A 17630-nucleotide genomic window follows, 5' to 3' on the forward strand; every position below is an offset into this window, starting at 1 on the left:
TAAACTTGCAGCTCAAGGGTCCTCCTGGAGGGCCCTGCTGCCTGCCCCAGCTCCTCTACCTGCTGGCCAGTGAGCCCACCAGGCCCGGAGCAGGGAGACGAGTGCTTTGTTCCCTCTTTCATGGTCTCAGAAGGTCTAAGAGGCCCATTAAAGCTGGTAATGGGGATGCAGTTTTCCTGAGCCTGATGAAGTGCACAGGAAGCCTCACACTGTGGAGCTCTGGGTTTCCCTCTCTCCCAGTCGAGTGTCCACTCCTCCCAGCAGATCCAGCTGGTTTGACCAGGTCGTGTTGGTCTGTTCTTTTCAATATTTCAAATCACGAGAATCACTTTGTTGATTCCTTCAAAAGATCCGTTCATGGAGTTGTTCATTACAGGACCGGAGCCCCACCTCCACTGATGAACGGTTCCTGATCCAGTTCATGATGACCCCGGCTTCAGCGCAGTTGCTTTAACAAACACGCCAGACTGCATTTATTAATCTGGACATTTTAAAAGTTTCCTGTGTGAATGCCAGAGATCAACACTGGTTTTCTAGAGACGGATATCAGACGACGTCTCACCAGGAGCTTCCTTCATGCACGGATTCAATCAGTATTGAGCCACGATGATCAGATTCCATTCCACAGTTTCTGCTGAACCACGAAACTGATTCATACACAGTTTTAGTAAGAAGATCGACACCAGTTGGGTATCTGACTGGTGTCCAGATGTGGACCAGGGCATCACTGAGCTCCTGGACAGTCTGAGGTGCAACCTGGTGGCGTCGGATGGACCGAAGCATAATGTCCCAGAGGTGTTCTGTTGGCTGTAGCTCAGGTGAGTGTGGGGGCCAGTCAGTGGTATCAGATCCTCCACCCTGGAGGACCTGCCTGCATACTCCCTCCACTGGAGGCCAGGCATTGTCGCACACCAGGACGAACCCAGGACCCATTGCACCAGCGTAGGGTCTGACAGTGGGTCCCAGGGTTTCATCCTGATACCTTACGGCAGACGCGGTGCCATTGTCTAGTAGTTTTCTTAGCGTCCCTCTATGGACGTGCCTCCCCAGACCGTGACTGACCCACCTCCAAGGTGTCATGCTGAGCAATGTTACAGGCAGCATGTCGGACCTCTGGGAACTTTTTAAATCTGATTGTCTGAATGTCAGATTCCATTCCACAGCTTGAGCTGAACCATGAAACCGATTCATTCACGGTTAATAAAAGGCCTCCTGCACTGATTTAATCTCAAGATGGACGCCAGTTTGCTGTCTGACCTCTGAATCACTGCTGCAGGGAAGCAAAGAGAGGCTGCGATGGCTGGGAATCGAACCCAGGTCAACTGCTTGGAAGGCAGCTATGCTCACCACTATACCACCATCGCAACGGAACAGTGAGGCTGTTGATTCCTGCCACTGACTGATGAATATCTGGTGGCTCCAGACTGACTTTGAAAGACATTGAGTGTCTTTATTAGCAGGACACTGGAGGCTGTGGTGGGACATGAAAAGATGTCATTGTTTAGCTTCAAGGTTAAGGTTTTTCAAGGCCCAAATATAGGCAAGACTGTAGTGGCAACCATTTCATTCCTTACACTGAAGCAGATCAAGACCAGGCTCAGGACCAGATGTGGGAGACGGTTCTGCACTGAGAGGAACGTCCCAACTGACGAGGTCACTGACATCTTCACGCCCACTTGACCATCAGTACAATCCTTTTCTGATTCCACAAACCATCCCGACCTTCAATAAACTGGAAGGGAAGTAGTTCATGGTTCCTGGTGTGTTGTGTGTCTCTGCACCGCTCCACCACCTCTCCCTTCTCTGCAGGGTAGGAGGGAGAGGGGAGGCAGCCATGACACACCAGCACAGGTGACTTTTATGTCTGCAGGCTTTGTAACGTCCCCCGGAGGTCATACTTCATTTTCTGAGTATTGAACTTGGAAGGGATCCTTCAGAAGTATTTGTCTCTGGTTGACAGCTGCACCGCTCTAAAGAACTACAGGTACGCTTCTAAAACACATCAGATCTGAATGGAAAAACCTCATATTTATACTGGTATGCAGGCATGTGCACACATAGGATCCTAAACACAAACTGAGTCCTTGAGCGTCTGGAGCCTCCAGATATTCATCAGTCAGTGGCAGGAATCAACAGCCTCACTGCTCCGTTGCGATGGTGGTATAGTGGTGAGCATAGCTGCCTTCCAAGCAGTTGACCTGGGTTCGATTCCCAGCCATCGCAGCCTCTCTTTGCTACCCTGCAGCAGTGATTCAGAGGTCAGACAGCAAACTGGCGTCCATCTTCTCATCAAAACCCAAATCTGCTCCTGAGCCGGGCCTGGATCACATTCAGTTTAGAGAACGCAGCGCTTGCCACCCTCGAGGTCATCTACATGTAAGGAGCCTGGTGAGGCTCTGGTCCACTTTGTTTTCAACCTTTTTCATTCAAAAGGGCATTTTTCATTCTCACGTCTGCATCCAGATCATTAAAACTGATGGAAGAAACCTTGAAGCTAAACAATGACATCTTTTCATGTCCCACCGCAGCCTCCAGTGTCCTGCTAATAAAGACACTCAATGTCTTTCAAAGTCAGTCTGGAGCCTCCAGATATTCATCAGTCACTGGCAGGAATCAACAGCCTCACTGCTCCGTTGCGATGGTGGTATAGTGGTGAGCATAGCTGCCTTCCAAGCAGTTGACCTGAGTTCGATTCCCAGCCATCGCAGCCTCTCTTTGCTTCCCTGCAGCAGTGATTCAGAGGTCAGACAGCAAACTGGCGTCCATCTTGAGATTAAATCAGTGCAGGAGGCCTTTTATTAACCGTGAATGAATCGGTTTCATGGTGTGGCATCCATGCACACGCAGGCACTCACACCCCCAGCCTCAGCTTTGGTGGGTGGCAGGAGCCGCACTGAGAATGCTCCATCAGCAGCGCAGGCTACTTCCTGCTAGCCCTCTGCTGCTGTGAATGTAGAGAAGTAAATAAATCCCATGGCTCTCTGAGACCTTCCAGTTATATCGGACACATGGATCAAATGTGACAGTGAAGCAATGTTGTATCAACAGATGAAGACTTAACGGTCCACCTGGCGGCGGATGAAACCAACTTCCTGTTAGCCTCACTTGAGCGTGGATGACAACCTTACATACACGGTACATCTGTGAGTGTGTATTTGACATTTTTCGTCTGCTGTCTGGCAGGAACACCCCTGCCTCGTCCAGCAAACGACTCTGGAAGCTCTGCCTCCTCTTCCCAGAGCTGAGTGTGACTCCTCACATTTGGCTGTAAGGTTTCACAACTGTTCAAAGCCGCGGTTGATGAATTAATGTGTGTCATGTGATCTTTTATTCCGTTTGTATCTGCTGTTTCTGGGTCACTACTTCAACACCAGGGCCTGCATTTGATACACAGATGACATCCAGTTGTGTCACATTTAATCCTGAAAATCTTAATGATGTGGATTTCCTGCTCTGCGCTGATAAGACTGTGGTTCTGACCCCCCCCCCCCCCGACGGTTAATTAGAGCATTTAACCCCAAATTTGGAGCTGCTTCAAATCCCCGTCTCAAAGAGGAAATCAGATCCACGCTTTAGCTGTTAAACGTTTCTCAGCGCTCAGCTCTGCATTCTGCGCCAGGATGACCAAAGTCTGGCAACCACATGGGGTGAAATGTGGGATTACAAACTTTTGCTGTTTGAACTCCAGCGTGTCTCAGCAGTCTCGCCTCCTCTCTGTAGCTCAGTTCCTGCTCCATCTGAAACCTGAACTCGCTCCACCTCTCAAGGACACGCTTAGTTTTATTTCTCAGTTCCACCGTCTAACTGTCGACAGGATGGCGCAAAAAAAACATGTTATTTTCCCGGAAAGTGATTTGTCGTGACTCTGGGAAAAACCCATTAGATTTGGCTAAAAATAGCAGGCGGCTAGCTTACATGTCTGGCTCTGCTCCCTCGTTTGACACAGAGACAGCGCAGCCCCAAATATTAGGACAATAACACATCTGTAGATCGCTCTGCTCGCCGTTGTTTGGCTGACGATCAGCACTTGGATACAAGAACATCTCACTGGATCGCACATTGAGAGGCAGACGCATGAGCAGGGTCGCTCCAGGATCATGGAAGTATGAACACCATCAGCTTCAACAGAACCCACAATCAGGCCCTAATCGTTTGACTCTGATCGTTAAAGTGCGTAATTAACCCTCAGATGTCCCGACACGCCCAGTCCAGTTTGACGAGTAGGCGGCTGTGGTCTGGCGGGAGCTAACAAGCTAGCGTTAGCTCGCCATCTCCGAATGCTCAAGTCTTGTTTTAGCGGGAGTGCGTTAAGTCTGGTCCCGTAACGACTGCGAAGCCTGCTGCCATTTTACCACGGCGGCGCCTACAGAGGCTCCTGCTGCTGGCGACGCTGATGGAATCAGTGCTCCAGGTGTTTTAGGGATTTGTTGGACGTAAAGGAGACTCCTCAACGAACACTTCAGCGTTTGCATCCATGCAGACAGGCCAGTGACAGCCAGAAGGCTAGTTTTCACCAAACGCTCCATAAAACAACAGGTCCTTCCACATCATGACCCGTCGCTCTGAAGGTCTGAGCCAGGAGGAAACATGGCACAGTACAAAACCAGACAGTAATGCGAAATCTATTAGCAAATGAAATATGTAGCAGGATAATGTGAGTATGAGGCGCTAGCTCATGCAGCAAGGCTCTCTGTGACGCATTCACGTGCTCTTTTCTGCGTAGTACAGGTTTAGCTAGTTTGGATGTGAAGTTGCCTTTAAATTTCATCCTAAATGGATGAAACTGAACTTGATGAACATCCAGAGTTGAACGTGTGAAATGGGAGGGAGGGTGGATGGATGGATGGATGGATGGATGGATGGAGTGACGACAGCGCTCTCTCTCCTTGTCCCCACGTGTGGCTCCAGGAACCATCGGCGACTGGAAGAATCACTTCACTGTGGCCCAGAATGAGACGTTTGACAAGGTCTTCCAGACGGAGATGAAGGACTTTCCTCTGTCCTTTATCTGGGACTGAGACCATCCCGTGATCAGCAGTCCGTCTCATGACCACAAAAAAGAAGGAGCTACACAAAGAAGAACACACATACACACACGTACATATCAATGTATATGTGTGTGTGTGTGTGTGTGTGTGTGTGTGTGTGGCTGGAGCTTCTCAAACACTTTGCTATACTGAAAATATATGATGTTCTTGGCCAAACACAATATTTGTATGTTTTAATGTCTCACTTCATGAAACTAGAATTGTCCAAAGCAGCTTTCTGCAGATTTTTAGGCCTTGCAGGCATCTTTGGCTTCCAGTCGTTTCACTTTATTATTTCTATTCTTGTCTATGCAAAGCTGCCCAGAGATCCTGCTTCTGGTTTTGCAAGGAAGTATGTTAGCATCTTGACGTAGCTGTAAGGATCCTCCTTTTCTTCTCATTTAGTCTCTTTCAGCGTTCATGTCAGACGTAACTGTAGCCCAGGCTCCACCGGTTTTCGCAACATTTCGTGTTCTTCACCTCCGGGTGGACTCAGTCAGCCGCCGACCCTCATCGGAGAGGCTGCTTGCTGAACAGGGACCTTCTGGGTGGAGGCCTTCAGGTTGAGGCTCCACATGCCGTACACAAGCCTTGGAACAGAAAAGGTCTCTCTCTGTTTTCTGTTGTCTGGCAAAGGTATTTTTCTTTCTGCCACCTCACCAAACGCTTTGATGAAATGTATTGTCAGCAAATCTCTACATTTGTCACTTATTTCCCCACATATTCATTCGATTTATGACAGTGAAGAACAATGACACTCGTTTGACTGCAAATGACCAAAATGATGCCTGTGGAGGTCAGATCAGTGATGCTGGGACTTCCTGGAGGGACATGAAAAGCTTCTGTTTATGATGTCCATGTTTTCGCTCTCATCAACCCTCCAGACTCACCACGTGTGCTTAGTGAGAGCGTGTTGTCGGCGTCAAACTGCAGAGGGACACACCTCCGCTGTTGACGTGAGATCACGTCCACTCCTCAGCCGAACTCCAACCGGGACTTATGATTCCTCTCACACTTGGACAGAGCCGAGGCCAAAGATTCAGTTCTGTTTTCAGACACGTGTGCTGCCATTTAACCCCTCGTTTGACAACCAGTACACTGGGAATCAGTCAGCCAGTCACGTCAGGAGGCAGGAGTGAAGGGAGGGTTCCAGAGCGGAACAGCAGACAGGAGAACCTCGCATTATCGCACTGTGGGCCACAAAACGATGACAAATGATTGTAACAGTGACCTGCAAAACAAACACCTCTGCAAATGATGGTTTTCAGCATTAGAATTCCTCTGGACGTGTATTAACACTGTGTATTCATGTGTATTGATCAGTAGAGACGATCACTTGCGTATATTCATGTGAGCACATCTGTTTGGATCAGGTGTTCCAGCTGTTGGGAAATGGAAGTGAGTGTGAGGGGGAACTGATCTCCCTGTGACACAGCAGTTGGGAGGTTGTGCTGTCAGCCGCCGATGTGGGCTCTCATTCTGGTGTGATCACATGTTGTCTGATGTCATTTACATTTTTATATTAAACTTGATTTTATCCTGGAAATGTTTCTGTTTGTGTGTTTGTGTTGAAGGAGCACGGCAACTTTTCAGGAAAGTCTCTGTCCATCGTCTCCAGAACCAGACAAGACGGGTCAGATAGACTTTTCTCTCCAACCTTCTTTCCTCCATTGATGTAACCGTGTGTGTGCGTGTGTGTGTGTGAGAGAGTGTGTGTGTGTGTGTGTGTGCGTGAGTAAACATCAGCACGAGCTACTTGGAGTGATCCTCCTCGTCCTGTCTGACCGTGTCGGCCGGGATTTGTGGCGTCGGTCGGTTTTCGTTGAGCGGCGTGTTGAGTTGCTGAGTCACTGCTCCCAGTCAGGAAAGGAGCTCTGGCTAAAATAACAATGTCTCTGCATTTGACGTTGTTACATTAAAAACAGCAGAAGAAGAAGAACTCTTGCTACATGAATGCAGGAACAGACCATTGTGGAGAAAAGTGCTGATGTTTTTGACTGAGCTATGCTAACACTTACCACCCGCTACCATGCATTATGCTAAGCTAACTAGCGGTGGGGCTATCGTCTCGTCTGGCTCTGGGGACGACGGACAATGAATGGCTTTCCCAAAAATTCGCCCTGCTCCTCTAAGATATAAATGGTATGGCTCTCTCTCCTGGGGGGTTTTCATGCATGCACAAACATCCACTGGGACGCCAGGATGACCTGAATAGATTTTGGAGGTCAAAGGTCAAAGACCACCTCACATGAACACACCATTAACTGACTGTCAACTCTTCCCAGTGTAGTACTCAGACCCCTGAATCCCATCATAAAGGTGAGTACAGACTCAGCGTTGCAGTTCTGACATCATCAGATCCTGATCAGTTCCATAGTTTAGCGCTTTAGCGTCTATCAATCTACTTCATCCCATCAACACCCACCCTGATTGGTGACACTGCTTATCAAACTTACTGACACGTTCCTTGTGTTGAGATTGGATTTAGCTGCTAAACTGATGAAAGCAGGTCTGAATAGTTTCCAGGTACTTGTACTTTAGTATTTTCACGTTGTCGAACTGAACTGCATTGTCTGGCAGCTACAGTTACCAGTCACTTTGCAGTTTCTTTCAACAGTGAAACACACCGACTCTTAGTCGACGTTTTCAGCGCCGAGCAGCTTCCCGCTAAACGCCAGTGACACTCCCACCACAGACACGCTGAGACTGGTGCTTCTCTACATGAGGCTTTAATCTGGTTCACTGAATCATTCTGGATGCAGCAAGTCTCACCTGTGATGGAATACATGTGAGTGTGTGTGGCGCTTCTCCTCCACCGGCCTTCCTTGACATCACACTGCCCCCTTCTGGACAGCTAACGTGCCTACGACTGGGAGCGTTCATTCATGTCCAGCAGCAACAGAGCCAATCGCACGTTTATTTGATCAATTCCTCCGATCGGACGTTGACCTGATCACTTAGAGTTGTCATGTTTTACTAATGTGGTTCCCTCTCAATCAATGTCCTTAAAAAATAAACGCAGCTCTTCTCAGGTTATGGTAATCCAGACGGCTGCCGGTGGTCCCGTCAGCGCTCAACAGTCCTCCGTCCTCCTGCTGCTTTAGTCCTCATCGCTACCCATCTCTAAAGGGTCAAAGTCCGGGTCGTCATCCTCCAGATCCAAGTCCTCGATGTCCTGGAACAACGATTCATCCACTTCAACATTGTTGCCAGCTGCAGGGACAGAAGGATTACAATCAGTCAGACTCTCATCCTCCAAAGTCAAGACTTCAGCTCTCTTCTTTGCTACTCCGACAAGCATCCAGCCGCCGCAACGTAGCGCTCAGCTGACCACGCAGGAAGGTTCTCGGAGCACCGGCGGCCGATCCTCCATCACTGGAGAACAAATGTGTCTGTTTGAGATCCTACTTGTTCTGTTGCACTGGGACTGCAGCACATTAAAGGGACAGTTTGGTTATTTTGACGGTGGGTTGTATGCGACGCTGATGTCCAGTCAGAGCCTCACCCGCCGTCGATGATGTCAGCTGGTCTCTGTCTGGAGGATCAGAGCGACCCAGCAGCAGGAAGCAGAGGAAGCTGCTGCTGTGGTACCGGTACCAGCACACACGTCTTTCAGCCACCAACACATCCACCCACCTAAACCACACCTCTTCCTTTACCTGCTCGCCACACTTTTAATGTGTTCGGTGCTCCGCATCCCCATCAGACAGCCGCTGTCTTTGGGGACGACGTTCCTCAACCACACAGCATCATCACACCTGTATCTTCCAGGACTCAAGTCTTCCTCCCTGCTCTCACCTGGTCATGAAATCTGGGACGTGGCCAAAAGAACGATATCGAGAACACAAGCGGGTCCATCAGGAGGGAGGCTGGGGTCTCCCTCAGGGATCAGAGTGGAGGAGAGGAACCAGTTGAGGAGGTTCACCTCGTCAGGATGTCCCCAAGGGAGGTGTGATGTGGGAGGAGGCACAGGGGCAGACCCAGGATCAGCTTGAAGGGCAATATAGCCGCGCTGGCCTGGGACGCCTCATTTCATTCTCTCAAATGATGGACAAATAATCTACAGCCAGATGTTTCCTCAGCAGCCACAGAGAGGAGCCTCCTGCAGATGTTGAAGGCTCTCAGCCTCCCCAGGAAGTCCATCCTGCTCTGAGCCTTCTTGTACAGCTGCCTCGTGTTGCTCGTCCAGTCCAGCCTGTTGTCCAGCCACAGCCCAAGATATTTATAGGTCTGTACGACCTCGACCTCCTCCGTTCCTATCAGAACTGGTCTAGGTCTGGGTCTGTCCCTGTTCTCAGCTCATTAGTTTTGGAGGTGTTGAGCTGCAGGCTGTTGTTGTGGCACCAGGCAACAAAGTTCCTCACCCGGCACCTGTACTCCTCCTCTTCACTGTCCCTGATACACCCCACGATGGCTGTGTCATCTGCGAACCTCTGGATGTGACACAGTTCAGAGTTGTAGCAGAAGTCCGCGGTGTTCAGGGTGAAGAGGACAGGGGACAGTCCAGTCCCCTGTGGAGCACCGATGCTGCTGACCACAGTGTCAGACGTGATGTCCTTCAGCCTGACGAACTGTGGCCTGTCGGTGAGGTCACTGGAGATCCAAGCAATCAGGCCGGGGTCCACTGGCATTTGTAGGAGCTCGTCCTGTAGTGCAGGGGGGCCGCTGCCTTTCGGGGCCGAAGCTTCCTCAGTTCTCCTCTCACCTGGTCAGCTGTGAAGCAAGGAGGGGGTTGTGGAGATTGTAAGAAGGGGGGGGGGGGTGGAGGAGGGAGGGGCGGTGGGCCATGGAGTAGGAAGGAGGCTGCTCAGCTGTTGCAGAGGGGGAGGGGGGCGTTGGAGGGGGGTGTGAGGTGGACTGGCTGAACCTGTTGAAGAACTTGTTCAGGTCATTTGCTCTCTCCACCCCTCCCCCCTCCGTGCTGGTCCTGGCTTTGTGGCCGGTGATGGTCTTGACGCCCTCCCAGACCTCCCTCATGTCGTTCTCCTTCAGCTTTTGCTCCACCTTCCTGCTGCAGATGAAGTCCTGCTGGATCAGCACCACCCTGGACGTCCTGGTCCGTCAGCCCTGTAATAAAACTATTTAGATTTGTTTATACATTTTCTGAGTTTATGTTTCATGCTGGTGAATATGGCGGTAAAGTGGTCGCGTCAGATAAGCAGACAGGTATTTCAAAGGGTTGAATCATGATCATCTTCTTCTTCCTATCAATGCTTTTCATGATTTATTTGATCCCTTCAGCCCATGAATCAGCTCAGATGTAGAACGTGTTCAGACCTTCATCACCAGCCTTCTTGCTGTTACTGAATAGATCAGATTACATCAATAAAGTTGCCCCAAGAGAAAAAAAATCCTTGCTCTGTGGGTTTTCAGGCCTGCATAATGGATAGCAGAGAAGCGACACCCACATTATCACCCTGAAAACAAGGTGAACCCAAGCATTCGCCGGAAAAATGTAGAGTTCAGGTGCTGAAATAAAAAGTGTTCCAAAGTTCAGACAGCAGCACGACCGTGAGCACGTGAAGGTGCTGAACGATCAGACCAGACAGTGAGAACGACGATGGCATCGATCACCATCGCTGTTGGACCACGCAGCCGCAGGCAGCAGCCGTTGGTTAGCGTTAGCTTCAACACAGCGGGGATGAGCTGCCTCACCTCCAGGTAACCTGCAGCTTTAGACATGACCGACTACGCCGAGGAGCAGAGGAACGAGCTGGAGGCTATAGAGTCCATTTACCCGGACTCCTTCACAGGTGCGACTCACTCGAATAAACACAGCCACGGCGCCGGCTAGCACGTAGAGGCTAACCTTAGCTAGCCGACAGGTACGGCCGTTACGTAGAGGTACGGGCACGAGCGGAAATGTGATGTAGTTTAATTCTCTCTTTGTATTCCGATTAAAGATAAAGTTGTTGTCATTGAATCCATGTTGGATTTCCCCGGGGTCGAGTTCTCTCTCTCTCTCTCTCTCTCTCTCTCTCTCTCTCTCTCTCTCATATATGCTATTATTGGACTATTGCGGTAGATTTGATGATGGTATCCGGGTACCGTGTTGCTCCAGGCTGCTAGATGTATTAAGTGTCACATCATCACATATAAAGAGGTTGAAGTGACGTCACTGACACACGTGTGTGTGTGTGTGTGTGTGTGTGTGCGTGTGTGTGTGCGCGCGCGTGTGCAGTGCTGTCAGAGGATCCCATCAGCTTCAGCATCACTGTCACGTCCGACGCAGGGGAGGATGGGGAAAGTGAGTACTGGCCACTGTTGGGTGATTGATCAGAACCTTTGTTGCTGGTGAGATATGTCGGCGATGCTTTAACGGCGTCCCGTCAGAGGCGGCGTGGAGTGGACTGTGGTAATATGTGGCGTTTCTCTTACAGCTGTGGAAGCAACGCTGAAGTTCACGTATGTAGAGAAATACCCAGATGAGCCTCCGCTGTGGGAGATCCACTCGCAGGAGAACCTGGAGGACAGTGACGTGGAGAACATCCTCACCTTGCTTCAGCAGCAGGTCAGGTTCTCAGAGCCGTTCCATGGTCGTGTGAAGGGGGGAGGCCGTCGGTGCTCCCCCGATCACCTGATATCAGGCTTCTCTCATCATCAGTGTGTGTCTGTGTTTGTCCTGCAGGCAGAAGAAAACTTGGGCATGGTGATGATTTTCACTCTGGTGACGGCCGTGCAGGAGAAACTCAACGAAATGGTGGATCAGATCAAGACCAGACGAGAGGAGGAGAAAGAGCGGAAGGAGAGGGAGGCGGAGGAGGCAGAGCAGGTAGGAACAGGGCTCTGTTCTCCACGTTCTCCAGTCGTTTGTCATGATGTCATCCATCCATCCTCGACTGCATATCTGAAGTTGTGTGGTGGAGGTAGCAGCTCCAACGGGGAACCTCAAACTTGCCTTTACATGGCAACATGGACCAGCTCTGGCTTGGGGGGGGGGGGGGGGGGGGCTGAGGCGTCCCAGGCCAGCGCGGCTATATTGCCTTTTCAGCTGATCCTGGGTCTGCCCCTGTGCCTCCTCCCACATCACACCTCCTTTGGGGACATCCTGACGAGGTGAACCTCCTCAACTGGTTCCTCTCCTCCACTCTGATCCCTGAGGGAGACCCCAGCCCCAGTTCTCGATTTCGTTCTCTTGGCCACGTCCCAGATTTCATGACCAGGTGAGAGCAGGGAGGAAGACTGAGTCCCAGGGCTGTGATTCTTTGGCCCATCTCACGCTCCATAGTTCCCTCACTGGAGAACAGGACCCCAGATACTTGAACTCCTTCACCTGGCATCAAGTCAAGTCAGGTTTATTTGTGCAGCACCAAACCCCAACCAAAGTTCTGTCCTGACTCTGTCCAAGTAGAGCAGGTCCAGCACCTCCCTCCTTCAATGAACCTCCACCCAACAATTCTCCATCAGCAGCACATCCTGCAACAGCAGCCACCAGAACCTTCCTTTACCAGCAGGAAGGTGGAGCAGATCCAGGATCAGTGGGGACGGAGAGAGAGCAGGAGAGCAGGACAGAGACAAAGACAGAGAATGGAGGAGGACAGAGACAGAAGGAGAGAGAGGGACAGAGATAAAGAGAGAGAGAAAGGAGGAGAGACTGATGGACAGAGACAAAGACAGAGAATGGAGGAGGACAGAGAGACAGAAGGAAAGAGAGGGACAGAGATAAAGAGAGAGAGAAAGGAGGAGAGACTGATGGACAGAGACAAAGACAGAGAATGGATGAAGACAGAGAGAGAGAAGGAAAGAGGGACAGAGATAAAGAGAGAGAAAGGAGGAGAGACTGATGGACAGAGACAAAGACAGAGAATGGAGGAGGACAGAGAGACAGAAGGAAAGAGAGGGACAGAGATAAAGAGAGAGAAAGGAGGAGAGACTGATGGACAGAGACAAAGACAGAGAATGGAGGAAGACAGAGAGACAGAAGGAAAGAGAGGGACAGAGATAAAGAGAGAGAGAAAGGAGGACAGACTGATGGACAGACAGGGACGTGAGCAGGTGGAGCTACGGGTGGCAGCTGGAGCCTCTTCAGGTCTGGAGCCTCCTCCAGCAGCACCAGGATCTGGGATGAGGGGAGGGGAAGAGGAGTTAGTAACACGTATGAGGACAGGAGGAGGACAGAGAAGCCCAGTGCATCATGGGAGATCCCAGCAGTCTGAGCCTATAGCAGCAGATCTAAGGGCCAGCCTAAGCAGTCCTGACTATAAGCCTGATCAACAAGGAGGTCTGAAGTCTGCTCTTAAACCTAGAGAGGGGGTCTGGGTCCTGGACTGAAACTGGGAGACGGTTCCACAGGAGGGGAGCCTGATAGCTGAAGGTTCTGGCTCCATTCTACTGTTAGAACTCTAGGAACCAGCAGGAACCCTGCATCCTGGGAGTGAAGGGTTCTAGCTGGATCATAGGGGACTAGGAGCTCTGTCAGGATGAAGGAGCCTGACTGTTGAGGACTTTGATGGTAGAAGAAGAATTTTAAATTCTGTTCTGAATTTGACAGGGAGCCATGCAGAGAAGCAGTCCAGGAGAGACCTGGTCTCTGCTACCAGTTCTAGTCAACACGCGGGCAGCAGCGTTCTGGACCAGCTGGAGAGTCTTTAGGGACTTATTAGTCCAGCCTGGTAGGAGGGAGGTGCAGTAATCCAGCCTGGAAGTGACAAAAGCAGGGACTGGTTTTTCTGCATCTTCTTGAGCCAGGATGTGTCTGATCTTAGCGATGTTACGTAGATGGAGGAAGGCGTCCTGGAGATTTGTTGAATGTGGGAGTTAAAGGGTCCTGGTCAAAGGGAACTCCTAGGTTCCTTACGGTCGTGCTGGGGGCCAAGGTGATACCTTCCAGGGTACCTGTCTCATTAGATAGGGTGTCTCTAAGATGTTTTGGGCATCAGGACTCTTTCCCTCCCTGAGGTGGACAATCTGTCGGATTCCTGCTGAGAACCACAATCTCAGATTTAGAGGTTCTGATCCTGAACCCAGCAGCTTCACACTTGGCCGTGAACCGATCCAGTGAGAGCTGAAGGCCACAGGCCGATGATGTCATCAGGACCACATCACGTCCGGGCCCTGGACTTCCTCCAGCCAGTTGCAGCTTCCTGTTGTGCTGTTCCTCAGGGTCCATGTGGCCATGTCCTGCGTAGCATGACCTCATCATTCAGCTGCTGCAGCCTCAAGCAGCTGTGGAACAGAGGTCCTCACAGACGCCTTCGACTGCTCTCGACGTGAGAGCAGCTTTAGTTCATGAGGCTCTCGTGTGTATTGATATAAATATGTGTGTGTGTGTGTGTCTGCCAGGTGGCGTTCCAGGGCACAGTGGTCACCATCGAGAACTTCCTGTCGTGGAAAGCCACCTTTGACGTGGAGGTGGCTGAGCTGAGGAGGAAGAAACAGAAGGAGGAGGAGCAATCAGGGAAAACCAAGCTCACTGGTGAACTCTCCTGTTGTCTGAATCAGAGCAAAGTGTGCCAGTATGGCGACTCCAGCGCTCGAACAAGTCTCTGTTATACAGACAGTTAGTTAATAAGTTAGTGGAGAGCTTAGCGTAGCGTGTGGCAGCGCCAGAGCCAGACCAACTCCAGCATGAACCAGACTAACCTCCTCTCAGCAGCTGGACTCACGTCTGACTCAAGCGTGTGGGATGTTTCCCAACAGGCAAACAGCTGTTTGAGAGAGACCACAACCTGGACACGTCAGACATCCAGTTCCTGGAAGATGGTAAGGATTCGCTGCCTCGTTATCGCGGCTTCATCAACCTCTTTACTTCCTCGTTCGGATGCAGAGGCGAGCGGAGGACATTTTCCCTCCAGTCAGCCAGAATAGGGAAGATGTCTGAGTCCCGGGTTGACTGGAGCACGTCTGCTCAGCAATAACTAGAAGCTGTCATGGAAGTCCTCCTCCTCCCCTCACCCTCCTCCTCACCCTCCTCCTCCTCCTCCTCAACCTCACCCTCCTCCTCACCCTCCTCCTCCTCCTCCTCAACCTCACCCTCCTCCTCCTCCTCAACCTCACCCTCCTCCTCCTCAACCTCACCGTCCTCAACCTCCTCCTCCTCACCCTCTTCCTCCTCAACCTCACCCTCCTCCTCACCCTCCTCCTCCTCAACCTCACCCTCCTCCTCCTCAACCTCACCCTCAACCTCCTCACCCTCGTGTATAAACAGCAGGGACAAGAGTCATGGCAGTTACCCTGAATCTCCAGCGAGCTCCAGCAGGCCTGCCAGCTGTGGCACATTTTTCCCGTCTGGTTTTGTTCACTTGTGGAGGTTCTGCTGATTTGGTCGTCGTCTCATGGTTTGTGTCGTCCGTGTTGTAGCGCGTGCGTGTGTAGTGCACAGTTAAATTGTGTATTGTGTGTCTGTGTTATGGGAGCCATGACAGCAGTGATGGAATGCCTGGAAGATACAGGTGTGATGATGCTGTGTGGTTGAGGAACGTCGTCCCCAAAGACAGCGGCTGTCTGATGGGGATGCGGAGCACCGAACACATTAAAAGTGTGGCGAGCAGGTAAAGGAAGAGGTGTGGTTTAGGTGGGTGGATGTGTTGGTGGCTGAAAGACGTGTGTGCTGGTACCGGTACCACAGCAGCAGCTTCCTCTGCTTCCTGCTGCTGGGTCGCTCTGATCCTCCAGACAGAGACCAGCTGACATCATCGACGGCGGGTGAGGCTCTGACTGGACATCAGCGTCGCATACAACCCACCGTCAAAATAACCAAACTGTCCCTTTAATGTGCTGCAGTCCCAGTGCAACAGAACAAGTAGGATCTCAAACAGACACATTTGTTCTCCAGTGATGGAGGATCGGCCGCCGGTGCTCCGAGAACCTTCCTGCGTGGTCAGCTGAGCGCTACGTTGCGGCGGCTGGATGCTTGTCGGAGTAGCAAAGAAGAGAGCTGAAGTCTTGACTTTGGAGGATGAGAGTCTGACTGATTGTAATCCTTCTGTCCCTGCAGCTGGCAACAATGTTGAAGTGGATGAATCGTTGTTCCAGGACATCGAGGACTTGGATCTGGAGGATGACGACCCGGACTTTGACCCTTTAGAGATGGGTAGCGATGAGGACTAAAGCAGCAGGAGGACGGAGGACTGTTGAGCGCTGACGGGACCACCGGCAGCCGTCTGGATTACCATAACCTGAGAAGAGCTGCGTTTATTTTTTAAGGACATTGATTGAGAGGGAACCACATTAGTAAAACATGACAACTCTAAGTGATCAGGTCAACGTCCGATCGGAGGAATTGATCAAATAAACGTGCGATTGGCTCTGTTGCTGCTGGACATGAATGAACGCTCCCAGTCGTAGGCACGTTAGCTGTCCAGAAGGGGGCAGTGTGATGTCAAGGAAGGCCGGTGGAGGAGAAGCGCCACACACACTCACATGTATTCCATCACAGGTGAGACTTGCTGCATCCAGAATGATTCAGTGAACCAGATTAAAGCCTCATGTAGAGAAGCACCAGTCTCAGCGTGTCTGTGGTGGGAGTGTCACTGGCGTTTAGCGGGAAGCTGCTCGGCGCTGAAAACGTCGACTAAGAGTCGGTGTGTTTCACTGTTGAAAGAAACTGCAAAGTGACTGGTAACTGTAGCTGCCAGACAATGCAGTTCAGTTCGACAACGTGAAAATACTAAAGTACAAGTACCTGGAAACTATTCAGACCTGCTTTCATCAGTTTAGCAGCTAAATCCAATCTCAACACAAGGAACGTGTCAGTAAGTTTGATAAGCAGTGTCACCAATCAGGGTGGGTGTTGATGGGATGAAGTAGATTGATAGACGCTAAAGCGCTAAACTATGGAACTGATCAGGATCTGATGATGTCAGAACTGCAACGCTGAGTCTGTACTCACCTTTATGATGGGATTCAGGGGTCTGAGTACTACACTGGGAAGAGTTGACAGTCAGTTAATGGTGTGTTCATGTGAGGTGGTCTTTGACCTTTGACCTCCAAAATCTATTCAGGTCATCCTGGCGTCCCAGTGGATGTTTGTGCATGCATGAAAACCCCCCAGGAGAGAGAGCCATACCATTTATATCTTAGAGGAGCAGGGCGAATTTTTGGGAAAGCCATTCATTGTCCGTCGTCCCCAGAGCCAGACGAGACGATAGCCCCACCGCTAGTTAGCTTAGCATAATGCATGGTAGCGGGTGGTAAGTGTTAGCATAGCTCAGTCAAAAACATCAGCACTTTTCTCCACAATGGTCTGTTCCTGCATTCATGTAGCAAGAGTTCTTCTTCTTCTGCTGTTTTTAATGTAACAACGTCAAATGCAGAGACATTGTTATTTTAGCCAGAGCTCCTTTCCTGACTGGGAGCAGTGACTCAGCAACTCAACACGCCGCTCAACGAAAACCGACCGACGCCACAAATCCCGGCCGACACGGTCAGACAGGACGAGGAGGATCACTCCAAGTAGCTCGTGCTGATGTTTACTCACGCACACACACACACACACACACTCTCTCACACACACACACGCACACACACGGTTACATCAATGGAGGAAAGAAGGTTGGAGAGAAAAGTCTATCTGACCCGTCTTGTCTGGTTCTGGAGACGATGGACAGAGACTTTCCTGAAAAGTTGCCGTGCTCCTTCAACACAAACACACAAACAGAAACA

The 17630-nt window shown here is 50.7% G+C and overlaps 1 protein-coding gene, 1 long non-coding RNA gene and 3 other non-coding genes across 5 annotated transcripts; 4 read left to right on the top strand and 1 right to left on the bottom strand.

Moving 5' to 3' along the window:
• Window positions 1-1292: 1292 nt before the first annotated feature.
• trnag-ucc (transfer RNA glycine (anticodon UCC)) lies at window positions 1293-1364 on the bottom strand. Its single transcript has one exon. It is a non-coding gene; the product is annotated as a tRNA-Gly (tRNA).
• Window positions 1365-2151: 787 nt separating this feature from the next.
• trnag-ucc (transfer RNA glycine (anticodon UCC)) lies at window positions 2152-2223 on the top strand. Its single transcript has one exon. It is a non-coding gene; the product is annotated as a tRNA-Gly (tRNA).
• A 412-nt stretch (window positions 2224-2635) lies between these two features.
• trnag-ucc (transfer RNA glycine (anticodon UCC)) lies at window positions 2636-2707 on the top strand. The gene has a single exon. It is a non-coding gene; the product is annotated as a tRNA-Gly (tRNA).
• Window positions 2708-3133: 426 nt separating this feature from the next.
• Window positions 3134-6573, top strand: LOC147253911 (uncharacterized). Its single transcript, XR_015118450.1, has 2 exons — window positions 3134-3267; window positions 4909-6573. It is a non-coding gene; the product is annotated as an uncharacterized LOC147253911 (long non-coding RNA).
• A 4020-nt stretch (window positions 6574-10593) lies between these two features.
• Window positions 10594-16459, top strand: rwdd1 (RWD domain containing 1). The gene is made up of 7 exons (XM_086219263.1): window positions 10594-10780; window positions 11209-11274; window positions 11408-11538; window positions 11656-11799; window positions 14310-14442; window positions 14667-14729; window positions 15964-16459. The coding sequence occupies exons 1-7, from the start codon at window positions 10708-10710 to the stop codon at window positions 16074-16076; spliced, it is 723 nt and encodes a 240-aa protein (XP_086075389.1). The 5' UTR covers window positions 10594-10707; the 3' UTR covers window positions 16077-16459.
• The last annotated feature ends 1171 nt before the right edge of the window (window positions 16460-17630 follow it).

Source organism: Aulostomus chinensis, chromosome 11 (assembly GCF_037954235.1).
Source record: "Aulostomus chinensis isolate RoL2024-O1b breed Wild chromosome 11, RoL_Achi_v1.0, whole genome shotgun sequence".
NCBI classification, from domain to species: domain Eukaryota; kingdom Metazoa; phylum Chordata; class Actinopteri; order Syngnathiformes; family Aulostomidae; genus Aulostomus; species Aulostomus chinensis.

Bases quoted from the DNA above. Each gene is read 5' to 3' on its own strand.
- rwdd1 (XM_086219263.1), top strand. From the start codon at position 10,708: ATGACCGACTACGCCGAGGAGCAGAGGAACGAGCTGGAGGCTATAGAG. The intron at 11,539-11,655 runs GTCAGGTTCTCA...TTTGTCCTGCAG, and splicing joins TCACCTTGCTTCAGCAGCAG to GCAGAAGAAAACTTGGGCAT. The intron at 11,800-14,309 runs GTAGGAACAGGG...TGTGTCTGCCAG, and splicing joins AGGCGGAGGAGGCAGAGCAG to GTGGCGTTCCAGGGCACAGT.